General features: G+C 45.8%; 1 protein-coding gene across 1 annotated transcript in view; it reads left to right on the top strand.

The window, feature by feature from the left end:
- The window catches only part of npr1a (natriuretic peptide receptor 1a), a gene marked incomplete at its 3' end in the record, with an annotated part of 384,573 nt that overhangs the window by 248,579 nt on the left and 112,906 nt on the right, over window positions 1-23,088 (top strand). The window contains exon 6 of the mRNA XM_084312567.1: window positions 22,705-22,799. Within this exon, the coding sequence (XP_084168693.1) occupies window positions 22,705-22,799 (95 nt within the window). The remainder of the gene's footprint in view (window positions 1-22,704; window positions 22,800-23,088) is intronic.

Below are 23,088 nucleotides of genomic sequence, written 5' to 3'. Positions count from 1 at the left end.
CGTGATTATTGCCAAATTCCACCCCACTCCAACCTCATGCAATTGTTGTGCTGAATATTTAGGGATCTTTAACAACTAGTCCTATTAAGAATCCTATATATCTACAACTGTTGGATATATCTGCATATATCCCTGTTCACATAACTGTTCCCATACCTGTATTATATCTATATCTGTATATTTCCCATACATACAGTACTCTTACTAGTTATACCACTGGCCAGTATGGCTTACTACCATAGTATAAGTATATGACATGATAATACTGTACATACATCCGTTTAGCATATATACTTGTTATACAGTATATATCACATTTAATCATGTGTATATTGTATATTGTTAATGCACTTTACTGTTACATTTGCACTCTGGTTAGATGCCAATTTACTTTAATTGTATACTATACGTGTGCTGTACGATGACAATGAATTAGAATCAACCCTTATCTGCTGCTACCTGCAACAGGTGAGCTATAGGTGCCCGTTTCTTTCATTTGGGTACACAGGTAATATTTTTTAATGGGTTTCTCCTCCTTCGTTTAAAAAAGATAATCTCGGGCGGTCAGGTGGCGTAGCGGAGATTGCGTTCGTCACCAACGCTGGAGACGCTGGGTTCGCATGTTCGAATCCAGCTCCCGGCGTTGTCACCAGCTTGGCTGGCCGTTCACACTAATACAATTGGCAGTATTAGGGGGTGGGGAAAGCTGGCGGGTGGGTCCTGGGCGTTGTGGACAGCGACCCCTACAGTTCGGTCGGGGCGCCTGCTTAGCGAGGGTAGGATCTGGAGAGAGGTAGTGCGGCCTCCCACACGTTACACTTTCCCAGTGAGAATCTGCGCGGCCAGGCTGGCTGCACATGCGTCGGAGGAAAGCATGTGACAGTCTCCGGCCTCTCGGACCAACAGTAGGGGAAAGTGCGCAACAACCAGGAAGAGGGTTGGGAATTGGCATAACGACTAACAGTGGGATGGGGGAAAAATCGGAAAAAGGAGGGGGGAAAAAGATAATAAAAAAAATAAAAGATAATCTCGTCCACCCCAGCTGTGTTTCAGAAAATCTCCAGGGAGCTCTCCATGGTCCTGATTGCAGAGAAAATACTAAGTACAGGGCCATCAGTCATGATCCACACGAATACACTGTGTATTTTTTTAAACTGAGTTTGTCTGTCTGCAATCCACATCTGTAGGTTTCAGAATGTAACCTTATGAATTCTGCTATATAGGACCAAGCTACATTGGCAATTATTTTGTCAACTACGTGTCGCCAAGAACATTACAATCATCTACTACTTGTTTATTGAAAGTTCTGTGGAGGAATAAGACTGTCCTTTCCCTCAGTTGAGCTCTTTCACCCTTCCCCCCAAATGTTTGTCTCCTCCTTCTCCCCAAACCTCCAGTTTATGGTGTGTCCCCTCCATTCTCTTGGGTATAAAGGAGTCCCCTCTCTGAGGCCATGAACTGGTGAATACAGCAACGTTTTTGTTGCTGAATGATTACATTTTGACATTTGCTGTCAAGTTATTGTTATAAGGAGCCCAGTCCAAGCTACAACAGTCTGTATTCCCTTAACAATTGTTTGTATTAAGCCGTATTGTATTGTACCCATTCTGCAATCTGTTAAATAAAGTTTACATTAGGGATGCACCGAATGGGAAATTCTTGGCCGAAACCGATACCGAAAATAGGAAACAGTTGGCCGAAAACCGAATGCCGAAAGGCCGAAAATGATTCATAGAATAGAATTTTTTTTTACTAATGTTGTTCAGCTACCTGATTATGGAAAAATATATGATTATGGCAAAACTTAACTTAAATAATCACTATTATGGGTCTTTTTGTATCACAAACAGTACTGTATTTGCAAATCTGGTATGTCATAAATGTATAGATGTAGCAGTACTGTCTATCTGTATGTCATATATGTCCTGATGAATTGAAAATGGGGGACCCTGATGTAAACAAGACGAAAGTCTTTCTCTGGTCTGCATTCCCTTAACAATTGTGTGTATTGAGCTGTACTGTATTGTACCCATTCTGCAATCTGTTAATAAAGTTTTCAATCAATCAGAGAGAGAGAGAGAGAGAGAGAGAGAGAGAGAGATGCTCTACTGAGCGCACCTTTCTAGTCACCAGATGAATGCGCTCTCTTGACTTTGGCACAGTAGACGCGCGACAGCGTCAATGTGAGAAACACAATCCCTCTCGCTCTGAATAATATGCATATTAGATCACTCGGTGATTAACCGCGACGGGCATAGTAAATAAGGATATAAACTATAAAGCATGTTAAAGACGCATTTATTGGACTCGTTGCGCGCAGAGTTTACAGCGCGCCTCCCGAGTCCCAAGAGGAGTTATCACACAGGCTGCAGAACGCAGGACTGAAGAGCTCACGTTTGCGCATGTAATGACTGAATCCGCGTTTTGATGACATCATCACAACAACACGCGTTAGGTTACAGCTGGTGGTTTCTGTTTCGGTGATATATTTTCGGTGAAAAAACTCTTTCGGCCAAAAGCCGAAAGGCAATTTTTGGCCATTTTCGGCCGAAAACTTTCGGTGGCCGAAATTTCGGTGCATCCCTAGTTTACATCCATTCATTCTGCTAGCATTAACGTTACCAAGCTGCTAGCCACAATGCTATACTGTTATACTGGCATATCCCAATCACGTTAGCACGTAAGCTAACAAACTTCGCTGCTAGCCACAATGCTATACTGTTATACTGGCATATCCCAATCACGTTAGCACGTAAGCTAACAAAATCGACAACGATCTTTTTGTGAGACTAAACTCCGCTCTTTGGTGGTCAATTGTGTTGATGTTAGTTTTGTTTCATCAACAAATGAGAGGCAGAACACACAGTGAATGTATTAGTTTTGTTTATTGCACTTTTATTGCACTTTCTTTGCTGAAAAATAAATGCTATGTTGGCTAAATGGCTCACGCGAGGCATTTAAAGATGGTGGATTGTTGATTTTTAGCAGGAAGTGTATTGGCACATTCAACTTTTCTGATTGGTTGCAAATGGCCTTCATGTTTGAACTACATCGCCACCTACTGCCACCTACTGCTTTGGCATTGTACTACATGTATATACATCACTGTGCTCAGGAGGCAAAAACGATGTCTAACTTGCTTGCCATTACGTTGCGTTCTGAAAAGCGAAACTGACCCTGAAAACAAAACGAAAACTGGCCATTAGTGTAACCGCAGCTTGAGATGCGTTATCTTCTCCCTGGTGTCCTAGCTAGTAACCTTCATGTTCTTGGTATCTAGGGACACCTAAGACCACCTCTAATTCATCCGATATCCGCCGGGATGTGCCGAGATATTTATGAACTCATATTTCACTAATAACACTTAAAATCATTGGTAAACAAACTTACTCTTGCCTACATTTTGGGGGGGGGGGGGGGGGGACGCAACATTAATTAATACGCACTGTATTGATCTATTTATGACGTGAAATAAATTTGATTTAAAGAATTGCCAGATATGTTGAAGTTTGATTTAATGAATTGTCAGATATATTAAAGCTTGATTTTAGTGAATTGTCAGATATATTAAAGCTTGATTTAGTGAATTGTCAGATATGTTAAAGCTTGATTTAGTGAATTGTCAGATATGTTAAAGCTTGATTTACAGTAATTTCACTCTCCTTGCTGCTCCATTGGACCTGGTACTGATACTCTATTTTATCCTGGTGTCGACCCATTAGTGATACCCTATGTTAGCCTAATATCAATCCAGTACTGATACCCTATTTTAGCCTGGCATCAACACAAAAACTGATATGTATGCCTCACTGTTTAGTATTTCTTTTAACCTTTCTTTACCCACGGTAGATTCACTGGGAGCTTCCCACTACAACCACAGTCCTCTGGGTGTCAAGTGCCCCACTGGAGCAGCTGGGGGATTAAGTGCCTTGCTCAAGTGCACTTCAACGACAGTGGATATTGAGAGAAAGGGGGAAGTGTTATTCCCCTGCTCCAGATTTTCCCCGCCAGTCCGGGGGATCGAACTGGCGACCTTCCGGTCACAAGCCCACGTCTCTAACCTTTAGACGACTGCTAGATGTGCCTCAAGAGCCACTGCCGTCCCACTACTCTACAGGGACTCTCATGTCCTGACCTTCTGTTGTCCAGCAGTGGCCCTCCGCTGTTCACGCCTGGTCCCAGAGGCCTGTGCAGCATCACAGTCATATGGAGTAGATTTACGTCATGTTTTCGTGGCTCTGTGACAGGCTAACGGCATGGCGCTGGCTCCCTGGTGTCGGCTCTGGAGAGGCTGTGGGCAGAGCAGCAGTCATGAGAAAACAGCAGCTTGATCCGGAGGTTCAGTTTGGTCTGCGTGGGGGTGTGAGAGAATAATGTGTGTGTGAATGAGAGCATGTTTCTGTACGCTTGCATGTACCGGAATGTGTGTGTGTGTGTGTGTGTGTGTGTGTGTGTGTGTGTGTGTGTGTGTGTGTGTGTGTGTGTGTGTGTGTGTGTGTGTGTGTGTGTGTGTGTGTGTGTGTGTGTGTGTGTGTGTGTGTGTGTGTGTGTGTGTGTGTGTGTGTGTGTGTGTGTGTGTGTGTGTGTGTGTGTGTGTGTGTGTGTGTGTGTGTGTGTGTGTGTGTGTGTGTTTGTGTTTGTGTTTGTGCTTGTGCGTGTGTGTTTGTGCGTGCGCGTGTGTGCGTGCGTGCGCGTGTGTGTGTGGGATCTACGTCAGTTTTGGTCATGTGTGTGTAGGTGTGTGAATATATTATATAGTATATCATTATAGAAATGGTTTGACTGTGATACGTGTAAGAGGTTTATTCACTAGCTATGTTTGCTGCATATGAGTGTGTGTGTGTGTGTGTGTGTGTGTGTGTGTGTGTGTGTGTGTGTGTGTGTGTGTGTGTGTGTGTGTGTGTGTGTGTGTGTGTGTGTGTGTGTGTGTGTGTGTGTGTGTGTGTGTGTGTGTGTGTGTGTGTGTGTGTGTGTGTGTGTGCGTGTCTGTGTGTGTGTGTTTGGATATAAAAGATGTTGGGGGCGCTGTATGTATCTATGGGTGTGTCTGTGTGCATGTGTGAGGGTGAGTATGTGTGTGTGTGATCGAGTGATCGAGCCTTCGAGGTGACAGCACCAAGGCTCTGGAACGCTCTCCCCCTAGACCTGCGAACTGCCCCCTCTGAAAACTCTTTTAAAAAACAACTAAAAACACATTTGTTCAGACAGGCCTTTGATCATGCATAGGCGCCTTTTCTTGTCCTCACTGTTCTATAGTTTTGTTTTAATTAGTGACTCATGATTTTATCCAAATTCTTTTATTCTACTTTTTCTATCTGGTTTCACTGTTTTTAACTGCTGTTTGTTTGTTGTCATTTATTTCTGATTTTGTTTTATTGTGTTTTTATATTAAGCTGTAGTGTAAAGCACCCTGTGCATTCGTGCTGTGAAGGGTGCTATATAAATAAAGGTAATTCATTGTGTCTTTTTGTGTGTCTGTGTGTGTGTGTGTGTGTGTGTGTGTGTGTGTGTGTGTGTGTGTGTGTGTGTGTGTGTGTGTGTGTGTGTGTGTGTGTGTGTGTGTGTGTGTGTGTGTGTGTGTGTGTGTGTGTGTGTGTGTGTGTGTGTGTGTGTGTGTGTGTGTTTGGATATAAAAGATGTGGGAGCACTGTATGTATCTGTATGTGTGTGTGTGTGTGTCTCTGTCTGTCTGTCTGTCTGTCTGTCTGTCTGTCTGTCTGTCTGTCTGTCTGTCTGTCTGTCTGTCTGTCTGTCTGTCTGTCTGTCTGTCTGTCTGTCTGTCTGTCTGTCTGTGAAGGTGAGTATGTGTGTGCGTGCACATGCATGTATGCATCAGGCCTGTGAGAAAGCCAGAGAGTGTAGAATCCCACCCTAGGATTCCAATAATGGAATGAACAAGAAAATAATTTGAGGAAAACTCTTGAGTTCCCACCATACCACTCAGCGGAGACGCATCCGATCCCTGATTGGCTAGAGCTCAGCTCCTGATAGACCAATCTGATCCCTGATTGGTTAGAGCTCAGTTCCTGATTAGTGACTGGAGTGCTTTTATAATCAATAACCTCCTACCTAGGACAGAAACAGAACTGAACACTTTATTTGTCTTGACTAAGCAGATAAAAGAACATCATTATTATCTAGTAATTGTATTGGTGTGTCTGTGTGTGTGTGTGGGGGGGGGTGTAGAACAGTAAATTAACTGTTGATTAGAACTGTAATTCGAACTGTAATTAGTCTGTCTGCTGTTACTCAGAGAGAGGGAGTGAGAGAGATGGGGATATTCTATTTATATATTCTATGTTTTTCTCTGTGTTTTTGGGCCATATTATTATGTTCTCCAGCCAATCAGGTCCAGGTGGATAGACAGACATATGGAGGATGGAGGTCTTCTACCATGACTACCACTGTAGTACTAATGCAGGATATATGCAGGATGGAGGACTTCTACCATGATTACCACTGTAGTACTAATGCAGGATATATGCAGGATGGAGAACTTCTACCATGATTACCACTGTAGTACTAATGCAGGATATATGCAGGATGGAGGACTTTTTTTTTGGCGCCCCCCTCTGGGTGGCGCTCTAGGCGACCGCCTATATCGCCTGTAGGAAGGTCCGCCCCTGACCACTGTAGTACTAATGCAGGATATATGCAGGATGGAGGACTTCTACCATGACTACCACTGTAGTACTAATGCAGGATATATGCAGGATGGAGGACTTCTACCATGATTACCACTGTAGTACTAATGCAGGATATATGCAGGATGGAGAACTTCTACCATGATTACCACTGTAGTACTAATGCAGGATATATGCAGGATGGAGGACTTCTACCATGACTACCACTGTAGTACTAATGCAGGATATATGCAGGATAGAGGACTTCTACCATGACTACCACTGTAGTACTAATGCAGGATAGATGCAGGATGGAGGACTGTTATCTCAGTAGTGGAAAACTACAGTACCTGTGGTCTTGTCCCACTGTTGACTCTCTGTTCATTACAGCTTCACTCATACCAGCTGCTCCCCAGAGTCATAAAACTATTAAAACTATTACTGTCCCCTCAATGACTCACCATAAACGCAGTCAATCAGACAAGGAAATCTTGCCAACCTCCAATGTCACATTTAAGCGGCAGAGTTATTGAGTTATTAAAGGTAGAGGAGAAGAAAATGTGTTCACATTTGCAGAGGCCGCAATTCGTTTACAGAATATATTATATTTATAGAATTATTCTGACTCATGTCATCATAACTCAAAAGAAGATTATTTCAAGGCTCTGTGAACCAAACTAGTTTGTCCAAAAAGAATTGCAGGTCCTGCCATTGTAAACTGTGACACAGTAAATATAAACTTCTTTATTTATCAGTGGTGGTTTGAGCATTTATATATATATATATTCTTTCTTTAACCTCTTAAACAATTGCTTTTTTTCATTACACTTCAACATGTCATGTTACAGTACTCATTGTATATTTGTTTTCACCCCTACTTTCCCCACCCTCCCTCCCCCCAAGTCTGGCAGCTTACCCCCCCCCCCCCCCCCCCCCTTCTATGAACTATAACTTTTTGGGCTACGGTCAGACCTGCAAGCCTCATTCAGTTCCACGTGTGAGTCGTCATTAAGTAAGAGAGGAATCAGTTCCACCATGCAACTGTTGTGGATGTCGGTGGCAATAATTCGCTGATCAAGTAGTTGGTTGTTACAAATGTATTAACTCAATAGGAGTTAGGCTTGAGGGGACCCAACCGGAAGTCCTGGCCTGGGGACCCCGGAAATGGCTCCCAGATTCCCAGATTCACAGTGTATGTCGATATGTATACATGACAGGAAGGGGTGGGGCCAGGTAACCAGGTTATACCGGAAGGTGGGGGTTTTAGCTATTGGAGGTGAGAGACAAAAGGCTGGTGACTGATTGGTCCGGGAAGATGGGATGTGGGTATTGGGGATTAATCAGGGGAAATTGGGACTACAGTAGGTGTGGGGGGATGACAAATGGGAGGGGGAGAAGAACATACAATTTCGAACATAATGCAACCTTTTTAATAATCCCTCTTCCACGCGAGAGCAAGATAAATGCGGAAACGCATTTACGCATTGGCTCAAGGCGAGTGAGCCAATCAGAGCGTTCATGGTGCTTCATTGCTCAACTCGTGGTTGCATTCTGGGAGAGGTGCATGTGGGCGTGGAGCTCCAGTGGTGTTTTCACATTGGAGCCTCATGTGCGTGTGGTGTGTGTGTGTGTGTGTGTGTGTGTTTGTGTGTGTGTGTTGTGTGTGTGTGTGTGTTGTGTGTGTGTGTGTGTGTGTGTGTGTGTGTGTGTGTGTGTGTGTGTGTGTGTGTGTGTGTGTGTGTGTGTGTGTGTGTGTGTGTGTGTGTGATACAAACATTTAGAGGTTGGTTTAGTGTGTTGACCTTCAATTTATAAAATACAATCCAACATTTACACTGATTACTATGGTAATAAAAAATATACCCACATTCATCAAAGCCTCTACAGCTCTCATTGGGGAGTAATCCAGCCAATGCCATGCCCTGTGTAGGTCATGTGACGCATTACAGGAAGTGAGAAGGACTTGGTTAGAAAGGTCTCTGCTTGTCCCAGCCAGGTCATTCATGAATGTTGATCTGAATGTGATTGTACCAGCCAGGTCATTCATGAATGTTGATCTGAATGTGAACTGTGAACCGTTCTATCAACTCTAGTTCTGTGGACAGACCTCTGTCATTACATCACTCCACCCCTCCCAGGTCAAAACAACAAAACAAACGCACACAGGAAGTGGCTGTCCATCAAAGGGAAATCACACAGGCTGCATGGTACCAGCTGCAGACGCCCCCCTTAATGTAATCACTGAGTGACACTGGGATGACAGGCAGATGTGTGTGTGTGCGTGTGTGTGTGTTTATGAGCATATGTAATCAGAGAATGACACTGGGGACAACAGACAGATGTGTGTGTGTGTGGTGTGTGTGTGTGTGTGTGTGTGTGTGTGTGTGCGTGCGTGCGTGTGTGTGTGCGTATCTTTGTGTTTAGGGGTGTGTGAGTGATGGACGGACAGATGAGGGTTAGTCCTACAATATCCAATTACCTCCCTTAGGATAAGTGTAGAAGGTTGGAGCTGTGTGTGTGTGTGTGTGTGTGAGGTGGTGGAGCTGTGTGTGTGTGTGCGTGTGTGTGTGTGTGTGTGTGTGTGTGTGTGTGTGTTGTGTGTGTGTGTGTGTGTGTGTGTGTGTGTGTGTGATTTAAAAATTGAGAGGTGGTGTGGAGAAGTAGTATGTATTTGTACTTCATGCTAAATTCATGCAGTGCAACAACATTTTACTATGTATGGTTGTGCAATTCTTGCATTTGTACCTGTGAATGCATGTATGCTGTATATGAGAGAGAGAGAGAGAGAGAGAGAGAGAGAGAGAGAGAGAGAGAGAGAGAGAGAGAGAGAGAGAGAGAGAGAGAGAGAGAGAGAGAGAGAGAGAGAGAGAAGAGAGAGAGAGAGAGAGAGAGAGAGAGAGAGAGAGAGAGAGAGAGAGGAGAGAGAGAGAGAGAGGGTTTTATTGAGTGGTGAGGTCATTTGGAGCACTTAGAGTAATGTGACCCGGGCCATTTATTAGCTTTATGACTACAGTTCCCTTGACTCCCCAGTGACCTCTCTTGACCCCTGGAATCAATTAGACAATGTTCTGCAGTGAGAGTGACAGATTTCTGTGTGAAACCCAACCATGGTACGTTTAGAGTGTTGTGTTCATTCATAGTTGGTACAGTACAACAATGTTAATTTAGTCAGAAAGAGCGTATTGTGAGTGTCATTCTTTCAGCTTCAGGTATAATTTGTTTTGTTATAACTGTTTTCGATCCGTTTTCAAACACTCTGAGCACAGCCAGCTCTCAGTATGCAGAGGGGGCTTCTGTTCATTGAAAGGAGATGTCAAGTTAGCATCATAATACAAATGGGACCAGTGTGACCGGTTGATATGGGAGATTAACATTGGCTACCCTGTGCTAGCAGGGGATAAATACATTGTCACAGTTGAGATTCGTTTTCGAATCACTCAAATGAACTACATTGAAGCAAACTGTGACCCGGGTAATTTATGCAATCACTTCAAGGAAGCAGATTGGATATCTGAAATGGTTTGATTCTGTTGATATCCAGGGGGTTAGGATAGCGATCAAAGGGCTTTAGTCATAATTTTCACAACAACAATTCTAACATTTTGGGTAATTTTACATCAACATACTGTACCATCTGTTAAAATTATTTTACAAGATTGACAGTAGAGGTTGAGTACTTTATTATGTAAAGATGGTAAGCTAGAGTGTTGTGTTCATTCATAGAGACAGTAGAGGTTGAGTACTTTCTGGTGATATATCACATTCACACTTTATGTGTTTAATTTAACGTGAACTTATTCTTAAGCATTTACATTTTTCTTTCTTTCTTTTTCCTCTCTTTTTGTTTCTATCTTACTGTCTCTCTCTCTATGTTCTCTGTGGTTACGTCATTGCTGTTTCTCCGCGGTCCACCCTCTTGAAAACGCAATGTATTTCCCCATTGCCCATTTATAAATCGTCTCGTTTAAAACAAATAAAGCATGAACATTTGCACGGTGTACCTTTCTGTGCGTATTCATCCACAGTCTATAGCTCAACATGAAAATATTCGCAATTAATCGTAAAGGTAGCAAAATAACAACGTTTATGTTTTCGTTCACTGAGAAACTACACTACCATTTGGCGCTGCTGACTGACATCACTACAGCGTAGACTCCTGGCTTTAGTCGCAGACCTAGGATCAGATTTCCCTTACATTCCATAAGCTTAACAATTCGTACAATGGGAAAATAACCCTTCATTTGTGCTAAGCTAGGCTAGTTTGCAGCCGGATAGCTCAGAGAGGAATCTTCTTGTCTGACTCTGGAGAAGACGGTAAGCACATTGCCCATAATGTTGACGCGTTCCTTTAAGACAAAACATTTTGAGATATGACATCTTTCTATGTGTCAACATTTCTGGAAGGTAATGGCTTTGCTTTTATGTCTGACATGGTACCCATGGCCCTTGTTGTGGGGTTTTAGTGTTGGGGTCTTTTAGGAGGCAACGTTCACCTCCAGGTTAGAGGAGCAGGCTGGTGAGGGGGCGCTCGCTGCACCAGCAGGAATAATCTGAACAGGTGTCCCCCGGCCCCTACCCTCAGTACCAACTTGCTGAAATACCCGTGATCGAGGCAGGTACGCCTCCAATTACTCCAGTGGAGCTGCTGAGTGGTCATCAGTGTCAGACTGTGAAGCAGGGCGTTGCTGAAACAGATCATCCATACTCAGAGAACCTCAAGTACTTCAACTGTGTTGAAGAAAGATGTTAATGATCAAGAATGAGTTAATGTAATATAACTACCGGTATATCATTTACATTTTCTAATTAAAATGTATTCCCCACCATACCAATTGTTGCCTGGTACAGTATGGGCCCAATATCACACAGGATCAGAACCAAGATCCAAGATAAATCCAATGACACAGTGACAAATAAAAGTGTCTGACTGACAGAGGCATCGGCGATAATGAACTAAAGATAACAGCAGTTTATGGAGAACAATACACTGTTACACCCGCTCCGCTTAGCCTTGGCTCATACTGAAACAGCAATACACATGTTAGTGAAGGGAGAGAGAAAGGCTAGACTAAGTAACAAGAAAAAACATGACAGGATAAAGGGAGGACAATAATGAGAATAAATGAAGGAAAAGATGAAAAGAGAGTGACGACAAGAGGAAGAGATAAAAGGAGATGAAAAGAGAGTGACGTAAGAGGAAGAGATAAAAGGAGATGAAAAGAGAGTGACAGTAAGAGGAAGTGATAAAAGGAGATGAAAAGAGAGAGACGGCATGAGTTTATGAAGATACAACTACAGTACTATGGGCTTATGAAGACACAACTATAGCACTATGGGCTTATGAAGACAACTACAGTACTATGGACTTATGAAGACATAACTACAGTATTATGAAGACATAACTACAGTATTATGGACTTATGAAGACATAACTACAGTATTATGGACTTATGAAGACATAACTACAGTACTATGGGTTGATAACGGACCCCAATGTGAGACGATGCCTCCAGAGAGAGATCATGAGACCATTACAGTATTGAATATAATTCACATACTGTATAATACATTTGTTTTAATATGGTCACCAGTGATGTTTTAATTACAGCTCCATGAAATGATAAGATAGTAGTCCCTATAAGACAAGGTATTGCTATTATTATCTACATCTATCACTTAACTTGCAGTGAAAGTGACTGGCGTGGTGAAGCGTGTGGTCTCAAAGTCCTCGACACACTGCAGAACTTACATGATGAGTAGTCACTAGGAAAGTGGTTGTGTATGTATTGTGCTGAGAGAGAGAGAGAGAGAGAGAGAGAGAGAGAGAGAGAGAGAGAGAGAGAGAGAGAGAGAGAGAGAGAGAGAGAGAGAGAGAAAAGAGAGAGACAGGGTGGTACAAGCATACAGAAAAAAAGAGAAAGACAGAAGATGAACAGATAATGGTAACAAAATGACTGATATCTACTACAGAGAGAGGAGAGAGAGTGTGTGTGTGTGTGTGTGTGTGTGTGTTTCTATAAAAGGCAGATAATATAATAAGGGGAGAACAGAGCAGGTAGTTTATCACTAAAACATCTGAACAGCTGAACCTCACTATCCCTACCACACACACACACACACAAACACACACACACACACACACACACACACACACACACACACACACACACACACACACACACACAGTAGATCAAATCACATAGGATTCAAATATTACAGAGCTTCAATATGTTTGTAGAACATCTACGGATACAAAAAGCTTCTGTCTACAGAAATAGATCACACTGGCTGGCTACTTATTATTATGTTGTAAATATAAACAACCAATCAACAGGTTGTTGTTTACATATAAACAACCAATCAACAGGCTGTGTTGTAAATATAAACCAATCAACAGGCTGTTGTTTATATATTGTGACGAGCCTGGTGGTGTTCAGGCCCGACACGGTTCAAAACAAACAAATTCAATTGTCCACACAAGCACAATTTCAATAAATAAAAGATATTTATTGAATGGAAGCACAAAAGTCTGATTATGGCAATTAGAGTAGTCGAATAACAGTCCAGGGTCAAAACACGTTCCAGGCTCTCGTACAAAAAGGGAATGTTCAATACTCAGGGTTTGTCTTCCGGTCCAGGGTCAGTTTCACAAGGGGGTTTCTCAGCCAGTCTAGGGTACAGTACCACGAACACCTTTGCGTTTTCTCCTCTCCTTTCAACTACCTCTCACCTCACAAACTCCGTATATCACTCTCTCTCTCTGCTCTCAGCTCCTTCCTCACCTCCACTCAACTCTACTCTGTCTTTCCTATGGTTTTATGTTATGTGTGTCTGGTGTGTGTGTGTGTGTGGGGGATGTGGGTGATCACGTGGTGCACAGGTGTATTCCATCAGTCCTAATCAACTCCTTAATCGACTCTCCTCTGCCCATGGCAGTAGTATCTCCTTGCCTCCACATAGCCATGTGACAGGGGATGATATCTGCCACAATATAAACAACCAATCAACAGACTGTGGTGTAAATTTAAACAACCAATCAACAGGCTGTTGTTTACAATACATAATATAAACAACCAATCAACAGACTGTGGTGTAAATACTACTGACTGGCCAAGTGCTCAACATGTTGCCAAGACCACAACTAGGACTGAATTCATTCAATAGGCATAACTAGGAATGTCCGATATTATCGGCCTACCGATATTATCGGCCGATATCGGCATTAAAATGTGATATCGGAAAATATCGGCATCGGCATCGTTTTTTTTTTTTTTTTTTTTTTTTTTACATTTCTAGAACCTTTATTTACCCAGGCAAGCAAGTAAGAACAAATTCTGATTTAATTTATTGTCAAAAGTATGCATAATGTTGTGTTAATTCCACAACAAGAGATATGTAATGTTAATCACCTGAAATTATTATGTTTTTTGGGGGGAAACCCTGCATATATCGGTATCGGTTGATATCGGTATCGGAAATTAAGAGTTGGACAATATCGGTATATCGGTATCAGTAAAAAAGCCAATATAGAGCATCCCTAGGCATAACCATAATGAGATCACACACACACACACACACACACACACACACACACACACACACACACACACACACACACACACACACACATGAGCACTTTGTTCTCTCTCTCCCTCCCTCCCTCTCTCACTCGCACACTCCCTCCCCCTCTCTCTCACTCTCACACACTCTCTATCTCTCTCAATCTATATTTATCTATCTATCTCTCTCTTTCTTTCTCTCTCTCAGACACACACACACACACCCTATCTTCAAGCTATGTTTAGTCTGTGGCTGTGTGTGTGTGTGTGTGTGTGTGTGTGTGTGTGTGTGTGTGTGTGTGTGTGTGTGCGTGCGTGCGTGCGTGCGTGTGTGTGTGTGCGTGCACGTGCGTGTGGCCACAAAATAACCATTAGCCTGCTGCAGCCAACCTCATCATTTAGTGTGACGCACAAAGGCCCTCACCACACAGACACACGCACACACACACACACACACACACACACACACACACACACACACACACACACACACACACACACACACACACACACACAGTGCATAGAGTGCCTAGGTGTCTGGATCTAGGGAGTAAGTTACACAATATTTCATGTTGTTACACTTATATATAAGAAACATGTTGATACACTTACATATAAGAAACATGTTGACACACTTATGTACTGTATAAGAACCATGTTGACACACTTACATATAAGAAACATGTTGATACACTTACATAATAAGAATCATGTTGACACACTTACATATAAGAAATATGTTGACGCACTTACTGTAAGTCAAGTCAAGTCAAGAGTTTTATTTGTCACGGCATACAAGCATACAGTGAAATGCGGGGGGTCATGCCCGCAGCGATTGTGCAATAATACAGTAATAAGAATAGGATGAGAATAAGACATTTGTGCAATAAAACAAGTAATAAGAATAAGACATAACAGTAGGGGTGGAACGATACGCATTCGAACCGTGTACCGTACGGTACGACCCCCACGGTGCGGGGCGTCTGTGTATTGTACGGTTCAGATGATGCAAAAAAAAAAAAAAAAAAAAAAATTGGCACGGAGGTGCTAGTCAGTTTGTGTAAAAATGGCAAGCACAATATAAATCAATCTTCATTATGTAGCGCCGAGATAAAGGAGTCGGAGGCGGTGTATCGAAGTTGAACCTAATCCCTTTATTATTCATCAACATAACAACATGTCAACGTAATCGAGTTGATAGATAGAATGAATGACCGTGGCAGGAAGTGCCACACACAATATCGTCCGGGGGGAATTACTGTTCCCAACAACAGTTCTGTGTGAATTATGTACAGTCACTACACAAGCCCCCCCAGAATTCACCCATAGTCAAAATCCCCCCGGCGTGGGGGAACAATTGCCCGGCATCGGCGCGTGCGGAAAACCGGGGGCGGGGAAAGCAGAGCGGCGTAAGTGCTTGCGCCCTCCATGACATCCGGGGGCACGAAGCTGCCTCTGCGAGCGCGGAAAACCGGGGGCGGAGAGGGGGAAGCGTCGCAAGCGCCCGTACCCTCTCCGACACCCGGGGGCACTGGCATCGGTGAGGCTGCCGGTGGCTCCGTGGGAGGCGGCTCCCGGGGCAACGGCGGACGACCCCTGCGAGGGGGAAGGGCCAACTCCAAAGGTTTGGAAACGTCCACGTGAGCGGGCTTGATCCTGTCTATTGACACGTCTTCGTCCTACCGCCCATGTCGACCATGAGGTCCTTATCACCATGTCGCAGGACCCTAAACGGGCCATCATAAGGGGGGCGTAGGCACCCGGGAAACGGGGGTACCATGCTGCGACGTGGGAATCGGGGCGAAGGTCTCAGCAGCTTCCCGCAGGGTGGAACGTTGGCTGGGGGTTGTCGCATCCGGAATAAAATCCCCCGGGACGCGCAATGTCTGGCCGTATAACAGCTCCGCGGACGAGGACTGCAGGTCTTCTTTGGGGGCACTCCTAAGTCCGAGCATGACCCACGGCAGCTTATCCACCCAGTTGCCGTCCGTCAGGCCTGCGCGCAGCGCCGCCTTCATGGACCGGTGGAAACGTTCGCATAGCCCGTTGGCCTGAGGGTGGTACGCGGTGGTACGGTGCAGCTTAACCCCCAGGCCGCTGGCGACCGCGTTCCAGAGCTCCGAGGTGAACTGCGAGCCCCGGTCGGAGGAGAGGTCGGACGGGGTGCCGAAACGTGCGACCCACGTGCTGATAAAGGTGCGGGCCACGTCGGAAGAAGATGTCGAGGCGAGGGGAACGGCTTCCGGCCATCGGGTGGTCCTGTCCACCATAGTGAACAGGTAGGTAAACCCGTGAGAGGAATGAAGCGGGCCCACGAGGTCAACATTGACGTGGTCGAATCTCCTCTCGGGAACTACGAGCGGGGCCTTGGTATGTCGGTGCACTTTAGCCCGTTGGCAGGACACACACGCGTCGACCCAGGTCATCACGTCTTTCTTGAGCCCTCGCCACACAAATTTCGGTGACACCAACCTGCCCGAAGGCTTCCTACCGGGGTGAGACAGGTCGTGCACCGCCTCGAAAGCCCGCCTGCGCCAGCCTATAGGGACCAGCGGCCGGGGGTGCCCGGTGGAGAGGTCACAGAGCAGGGATGCGCCCGAGCCGCCAATCGCGACGTCCCTGAGGCGCAGACTGGTATCCGCTGTCCTGAGGGCCTGGATGTCGTGGTCGGAGGCCTGTGATGTCGTAGTCGAGGCCCAGTTGCACAGCTCCAATGACGACCCTGGATAGGCAGTCTGCGACCACGTTGGCTTTCCCGGCGATATGCCGTATGTCTGTAGTGTATTCGGAAATATACGAGAGTTGGCGCTGTTGTCGCGCGGACCACGGTTCAGCCACCTTGGACATGGAGAACGTGAGGGGTTTGTGGTCGACGAAGGCCGTAAACTCCCAGCCCTCCAGCATGAAATGGAAATGGTGCACCGCCAACCAGAGGCCCAGGAGCTCTCTGTCAAATGCGCTGTACTTGCGCTCCCTGGGGGTCACCGGGCCAGGCGCCGTCAGCGTACTGTTCATGAACCGCGGCCACCGCGTAGTCTGACGTGTCCAGTCGACAGGCTGGTTGGGGGACTTGTCCTTCAGAGCCTCGTAAAGCGGCCGCATGGTGTGTGCTGCCCGGGGGATGAACCGGTGATAAAACGTCACCATCCCGAGGAATTCTCTGAGTACTCGGGCCGTCGGGGGTCGTGGGAAAGCGGAAACGGCTTCCACCTTCGACGGGAGGGGGGCGGCCCCCCTCCTGTCAATGAGATGTCCGAGGAACTGTATGGAGGTCAACCCGAAATGGCACTTAGCCGGGTTGATGATTAGGCCGTGTTGCTCAAGCCTCGTAAAGAGGCACCGGAGGTGCGCCAGGTGCTCTTCGGGCGAGGAGCTGGCAACGAGGATGTCGTCCAGATAAACAAAAATAAGCGGCATGTCTCTGAGCGTCGAGTCCATTAGCCTCTGGAAAGACTGTGCCGCGCTCTTAAGTCCGAACGGCATCCGTAGGAACTCGAATAGTCCGAAGGGTGTTACCATCGCCGTCTTCGGGACGTCCAAGGGGTGTACCGGCACTTGGTGGTAACCGAGTACCAGGTCTACTTTTGAAAAGAACAGCTTACCCGCCAGGTGCCCTGAGAAGTCCTGGATGTGGGGGACCGGGTAGCGGTCTGGCGTGGTAGCGTCGTTGAGGCGTCTGTAGTCGCCGCACGGTCTCCATCCCCCGTCAGCTTTGGGCATGATGTGCAGCGGCGAGGCCCAGGGACTGTCCGAGCGTCGGATAATCCCCAACCTCTCCATGTTGGCGAACTCTGACCTAGCGACTGCTAGTCTGTCAGGGTTGAGCCGGCGGGCCCTAGCATACACGGGAGCTCCTTGAGTCTCGATGTGATGCTCGACCCCGTGTTTGGTGGTCGCGGCCGAGAATGTAGGCTGTGTCAAGCTGGGAAACTCCTGCAGTAGGCGTTGGTACACGTCACCTTCTGCGAGCGAGCTGGCTAGCCCGCTGTATACTACTTCATTGCGCATACATGTCAATGAAGCATATGTCTGGGCGTCTACCAGGCGGCCGTGCCTCACGTCCACGAGGAGCCCATTTGCACAGAGGAAATACGCCCAAGTAGTGGGAACGAGATGTCGGCCGTGACGAACTCCCACGTGAACCGCTGTCCCCCAAAACACAACTCCACGGTCCTCGTGTCGTAGGTGCGGATAGGGTTACCGTTGGCGGTCGTCAGTCACGGACCCCCATCCCCGCCGGCGGTGTCCTCCACCGTCGCCGGTAGGACGCTCCTCTGTGCTCCGGTGTCGCAGAGGAATTTTCGACCGGAGAGTGTGTCCTTAATGAACAGTAGCCTGTTCGACGTACCTGCACTCACGGCCGCTACTGGGCGCAGGTGTTGGCGTTTCCCGCCCTGACAAAAGTACAAGGTGGGTGGCACTTTGTTGCTCTCAAGCCGAAGCGCGCATGGAAATAACACAGGCCTGTGTCATTATTGCCGTCGGCCGCGGCGCCTCTCTCCATCTTCGCCCCTCCCCCTCTGGGCATGTGCGCCCGTGCCGGGGCTAGCACCTCTGGGGCTAAGTGCTGCGTGGCCAGGTAGAAACGGTCCGCCTCTTCTGCTAGAGCACGGGGATCCACAATCGTTGTATTGGCGAGTGCCGTCTGTACCTGTGGCGGCATGTGTCTGAGGAACAGCTCTTCTCCCTTCCTCCTCTCCTCTCATCTCCTCTATCTCATGGATAATTTCCACACATCAGCCCACACTCATTAAACAGCCTTAGCTTCAATTATAATTAATGTATCTGAGTTATCTTGATTGGCATAATGCATCTTTATTTGCTCTCCCGCCCTTTCTCCTCTCCCAGATGTCTCTCTGTATCTTACCATCTCTCTTTCATTTGATTCCAACATCAATTTGGAAATAGAAAAGAAGAGACAATGAATGTAAATTCAACTTGTCGCCCAGAGGCAAACCTCTCCTCTTTCTTCTCTCCTCTCATCCCTCTCCTCTCCTTTCCTCTAATTTCTCCTATCCACTTATCTCCTCTCCTCTCCTCTCCTCTTCTCTTCTCTTCTCTTCTCTCCTCTCTCCTCCTTTCCTCCTCTCCTCTCCTCTCCTCTATCTCATGGATCATTTCCACACATCAGCCCACACTCATTAAACAGCCTTAGCTTCAATTATAATTCATGTATCTGAGTTAGCTTGATTGGCATAATGCATCTTTATTTGCTCTCCCACCCTTTCTCCTCTCCCAGATGTATCTCTGTATCTTACCATCTCTCTTTCATTTGATTCCTTTTCTTTATCTCTATCTCCATCTATTTTCTCTCTTTCACTGTTTCCAGGGAACACACCTGGGAACAGACCAGGGAACAGACCAGGGAACAGATCTGGGAACAGATCTGGGAACAGACCAGGGAACAGACCAGGGAACAGACCAGGGAACAGACCAGGGAACATACCTGGGAACAGACCAGGGAACAGACCAGGGAACAGACCTGGGAACAAACCTGGGAACAAACCAGGGAACAGACCTGGGAACAGACCTGGGAACAAACCAGGGAACAGACCTGGGAACAGACCAGGGAACAGACCTGGGAACAGACCTGGGAACAGACCTGGGAACAGACCTGGGAACAGACCTTCAAACTGTCGTATAACAGTATGGTTAACAAGCTGGGAGCCCAGGGTGACAAACTACATGATGTCATCTTGGTTTAGAGCTGACAACAGACTTTGAGATAAAGAGGTAAAAAGCCAGATAAGAAGGTCAATAGTCAAAAGCATAAACTATGTATAAAACACACAACAGGGGTGCCAGAAAATAATCACACGGAGAGCCAACATGGTGGGCCATGGGTCAAATAACATGACTGGACATTGATCATTTAGAACATGCATGTTCATTGCAATAATAATCAACCTATTTCAAAATCACTTCTAAAATATAATAAATAAGTTGTAAAGAAAAAAGTGAGTAAGGCCAAGTATAATATCTCATCTCATCTGGAAGATTTTGAAGGGCCAACAATAATGCTGTCTGAGGCCAAATCTGATCCCGTAGGCTGTACTGTGGTCTGTAGGCTGTAGTTTGGTCTGTAGGCTGTAGTTTGGTCTGTAGGCTGTAGTTTGGTCTGTAGGCTGTAGTTTGGTCTGTAGGCTGTAGTTTGGTCTGTAGGCTGTAGTTTGGTCTGTAGGCTGTAGTTTGGCTCCAGACAGACAGACATACAGACAAAGAGAGACAGAGATACAAACACATATACACATACACATACACATACACACGGGCACACATGCACAGGCACACACACACATGCACAGGCACACACACACACATGCACACACATACATTCACAGACACACTCACACATGCACAGGCACACACACATGGACAGGCACACTCACACATGCACACACATTCCAGCATCAGTCTCTTAGGGGCTCACCTCTCTCTCTGTTTTCTCTTGTCAGAGTGTGTTTATTTTCATCTTTTCTCACATACACACACACACACACACACACACACACACACACACACACGCACACACACAGAGTCAGTCAGTCACTCACTCACTCACTCACTCACTCACTCACTCACTCACACACACAATCTCTCTCTCTCTTTCTCTCTCTCTCTCTCTCTCTCTCTCTCTCTCTCTCTCTCTCTCTCTCTCTCTCTCTCTCTCTCACACACACGTGTTGGTCAGACTGAGGTATTCAGGGTGAAGGAGGGTCATGTTATCTGTGTGTCTTGAGAGAGAGAGAGAGAGAGAGAGGAGAGATGGAAGGAGAGAGGGGTAGAGAGTGAGAGAGAGGGAAGGAGAGATGTGGAGAAAGAGGGAGAGAGGGGTAGAGAGTGAGAGAGAGGGGTAGAGAGTGTGTGTGTGAGAGAGAGAGAGAGAGAGAGAGAGAGAGAGAGAGAGAGAGAGAGAGAGAGAGAGAGTGAGAGAGAGTGAGTGGAATGGAAGGAGAGGTGTGGAGAGAGATGTGGAGAGAGAGAGTGGTTAGTCTGATATGGAGGGGGTAGACTAGATACTGAAGACATCTGCTCACTAATGGATTTTAGACACACGCACATGCACGCACGCACACACACACACACACACATGCACACACACCCACATATACACACATCATGCACATGCACACACACACACACACAGACACACACACACACACACACATACACACACACACACACACACACACACACACACACACACACACACACACACACACACACACACACACACACACACACACACACACACACACACACACAAAGTGGTTCCCTGTTAAAACTTCCAGTGTTAGTTCTCTCTCGCCCACACTGCAGTACACAGCATCTGTAGCAGCAAACCAATCAGAGCAGAGCTGTAACCATAGCAACGTCATTAGAACCCCAGCTCTCTGACCTGAAAAGAGAGACATAGACAGAGAGATAATGACAGAGAGGGTGAGAGAGAGGGAGAGAGAACCAGAGAGATAGAGACAGAGAGGGAGGGAACAAGAACAAGGGAGAGGGAGAGAGAGTGGGACAGAGAAAAGAAAGAAAGAAATAAAGAAAGAAAGAAAGAAAGAAAGAAAGAAAGAAAGAAAGAAAGAAAGAAAGAAAGAAAGAAAGAAAGAAAGAAAGAAAGAAAGAAAGAAAGAAAGAAAGAAAGAAAGAAAGAAAGAAAGAAAGAAGGAAAGAAAAAGAAAGAAAGAGAGGAATAGATTAGGAGGGAAATAGAGATATAATAATAATAATAATAATAATAATAATAATAATAATAATAATAATAATAATAATAATAATAATAATAATAATAATAATAATGCAGGACCTGTTGCAGAGGTCTTTATTCGGCATGCAACGACACTCAATGTTTTTTAGCGGTACACACAGCGGTTAGTTTAGCACACACACCGGAACACACACGCATGCATTGTCTCTTTAGGATCGCCGATGCGATTCGTCTGTGCGATTAACCCATCCCGTCGTCCTTCCCCCCCAAGGGCAGCCGGGAGCAGACAGGCGTCAACGTGAGCCGCGTCAGGGGACCAATCCAAGTGCTCCTGTCCGTCTTCGTCAAGGACGCCACAGCGTTAGCGATCTGTTGTTGTGCATGTTTTTCCATTGGGTTTATCTTATCGGGGGGGAAACCCTTGCGAGCACGGGGAGAACATGCAAACTCCACACAGAAAGGCCTGGGAGATACCCCACCAGGGTACCTGGCATCATGGAAACCTGGTCCCCAAGCGGGAATCGAACCCTGGACCTTCTTGCTGTGAGGCGACAGTGTTAACCACTACACCACCGTGCCGCCTACACAGGAATGGAGAGATGAAAGAGAGAGAGGGAGAGAGAAACGGAAATAGAGATATGGTAAAGTGAGAGATGGAGTTAGGATGAGAGAGATGGATGGACGGAGAGAGAGAGGATGGGGAGGTAGAGAGACCTCATACTATTATGTAATGCTGTGATAACATCTCTGACTCCTCTTCTCTTCTGTTCTCTTCTGTTCTCTTTTCTCTTCTCTTCTCTTCTCTCTGCAGGTGTTACAGGACTGTTTGAGATGGATGAGACTGGTGATAGAGAGATAGACTTCTCTATGTGGGACATGACTGATCTGGAAACCGGGGAGTTCCAGGTATGGTATACTCAGTAGACAACACTATCAACAACATACATCTTGTTAATAAGAAGATAAAAAATTTACTTTATTATCAGTGTACACAAGGCAATTGAAATGTGTCCTCATACTGTACTGTATCATACAGTCTTCATATCCCTCCTAGTTAGACACAGTCCTCATATCCATCATAGTTACACACAGTCCTCATATACCTCATAGATACACACAGTCCTCATATCCCTCCTAGTTTCACACAGTTCTCATATCCCTCTTAGTTACACACATAGGTTCATCAGAGAGGTCA

This window comes from Notolepis coatsorum, assembly GCF_963971535.1.
Source record: "Notolepis coatsorum genome assembly, chromosome: 4".
NCBI lineage: Eukaryota > Metazoa > Chordata > Actinopteri > Aulopiformes > Paralepididae > Notolepis > Notolepis coatsorum.
Note: the sequence above shows the minus strand (reverse complement) of the source record. Positions and strands in the feature narration are given on the sequence as shown.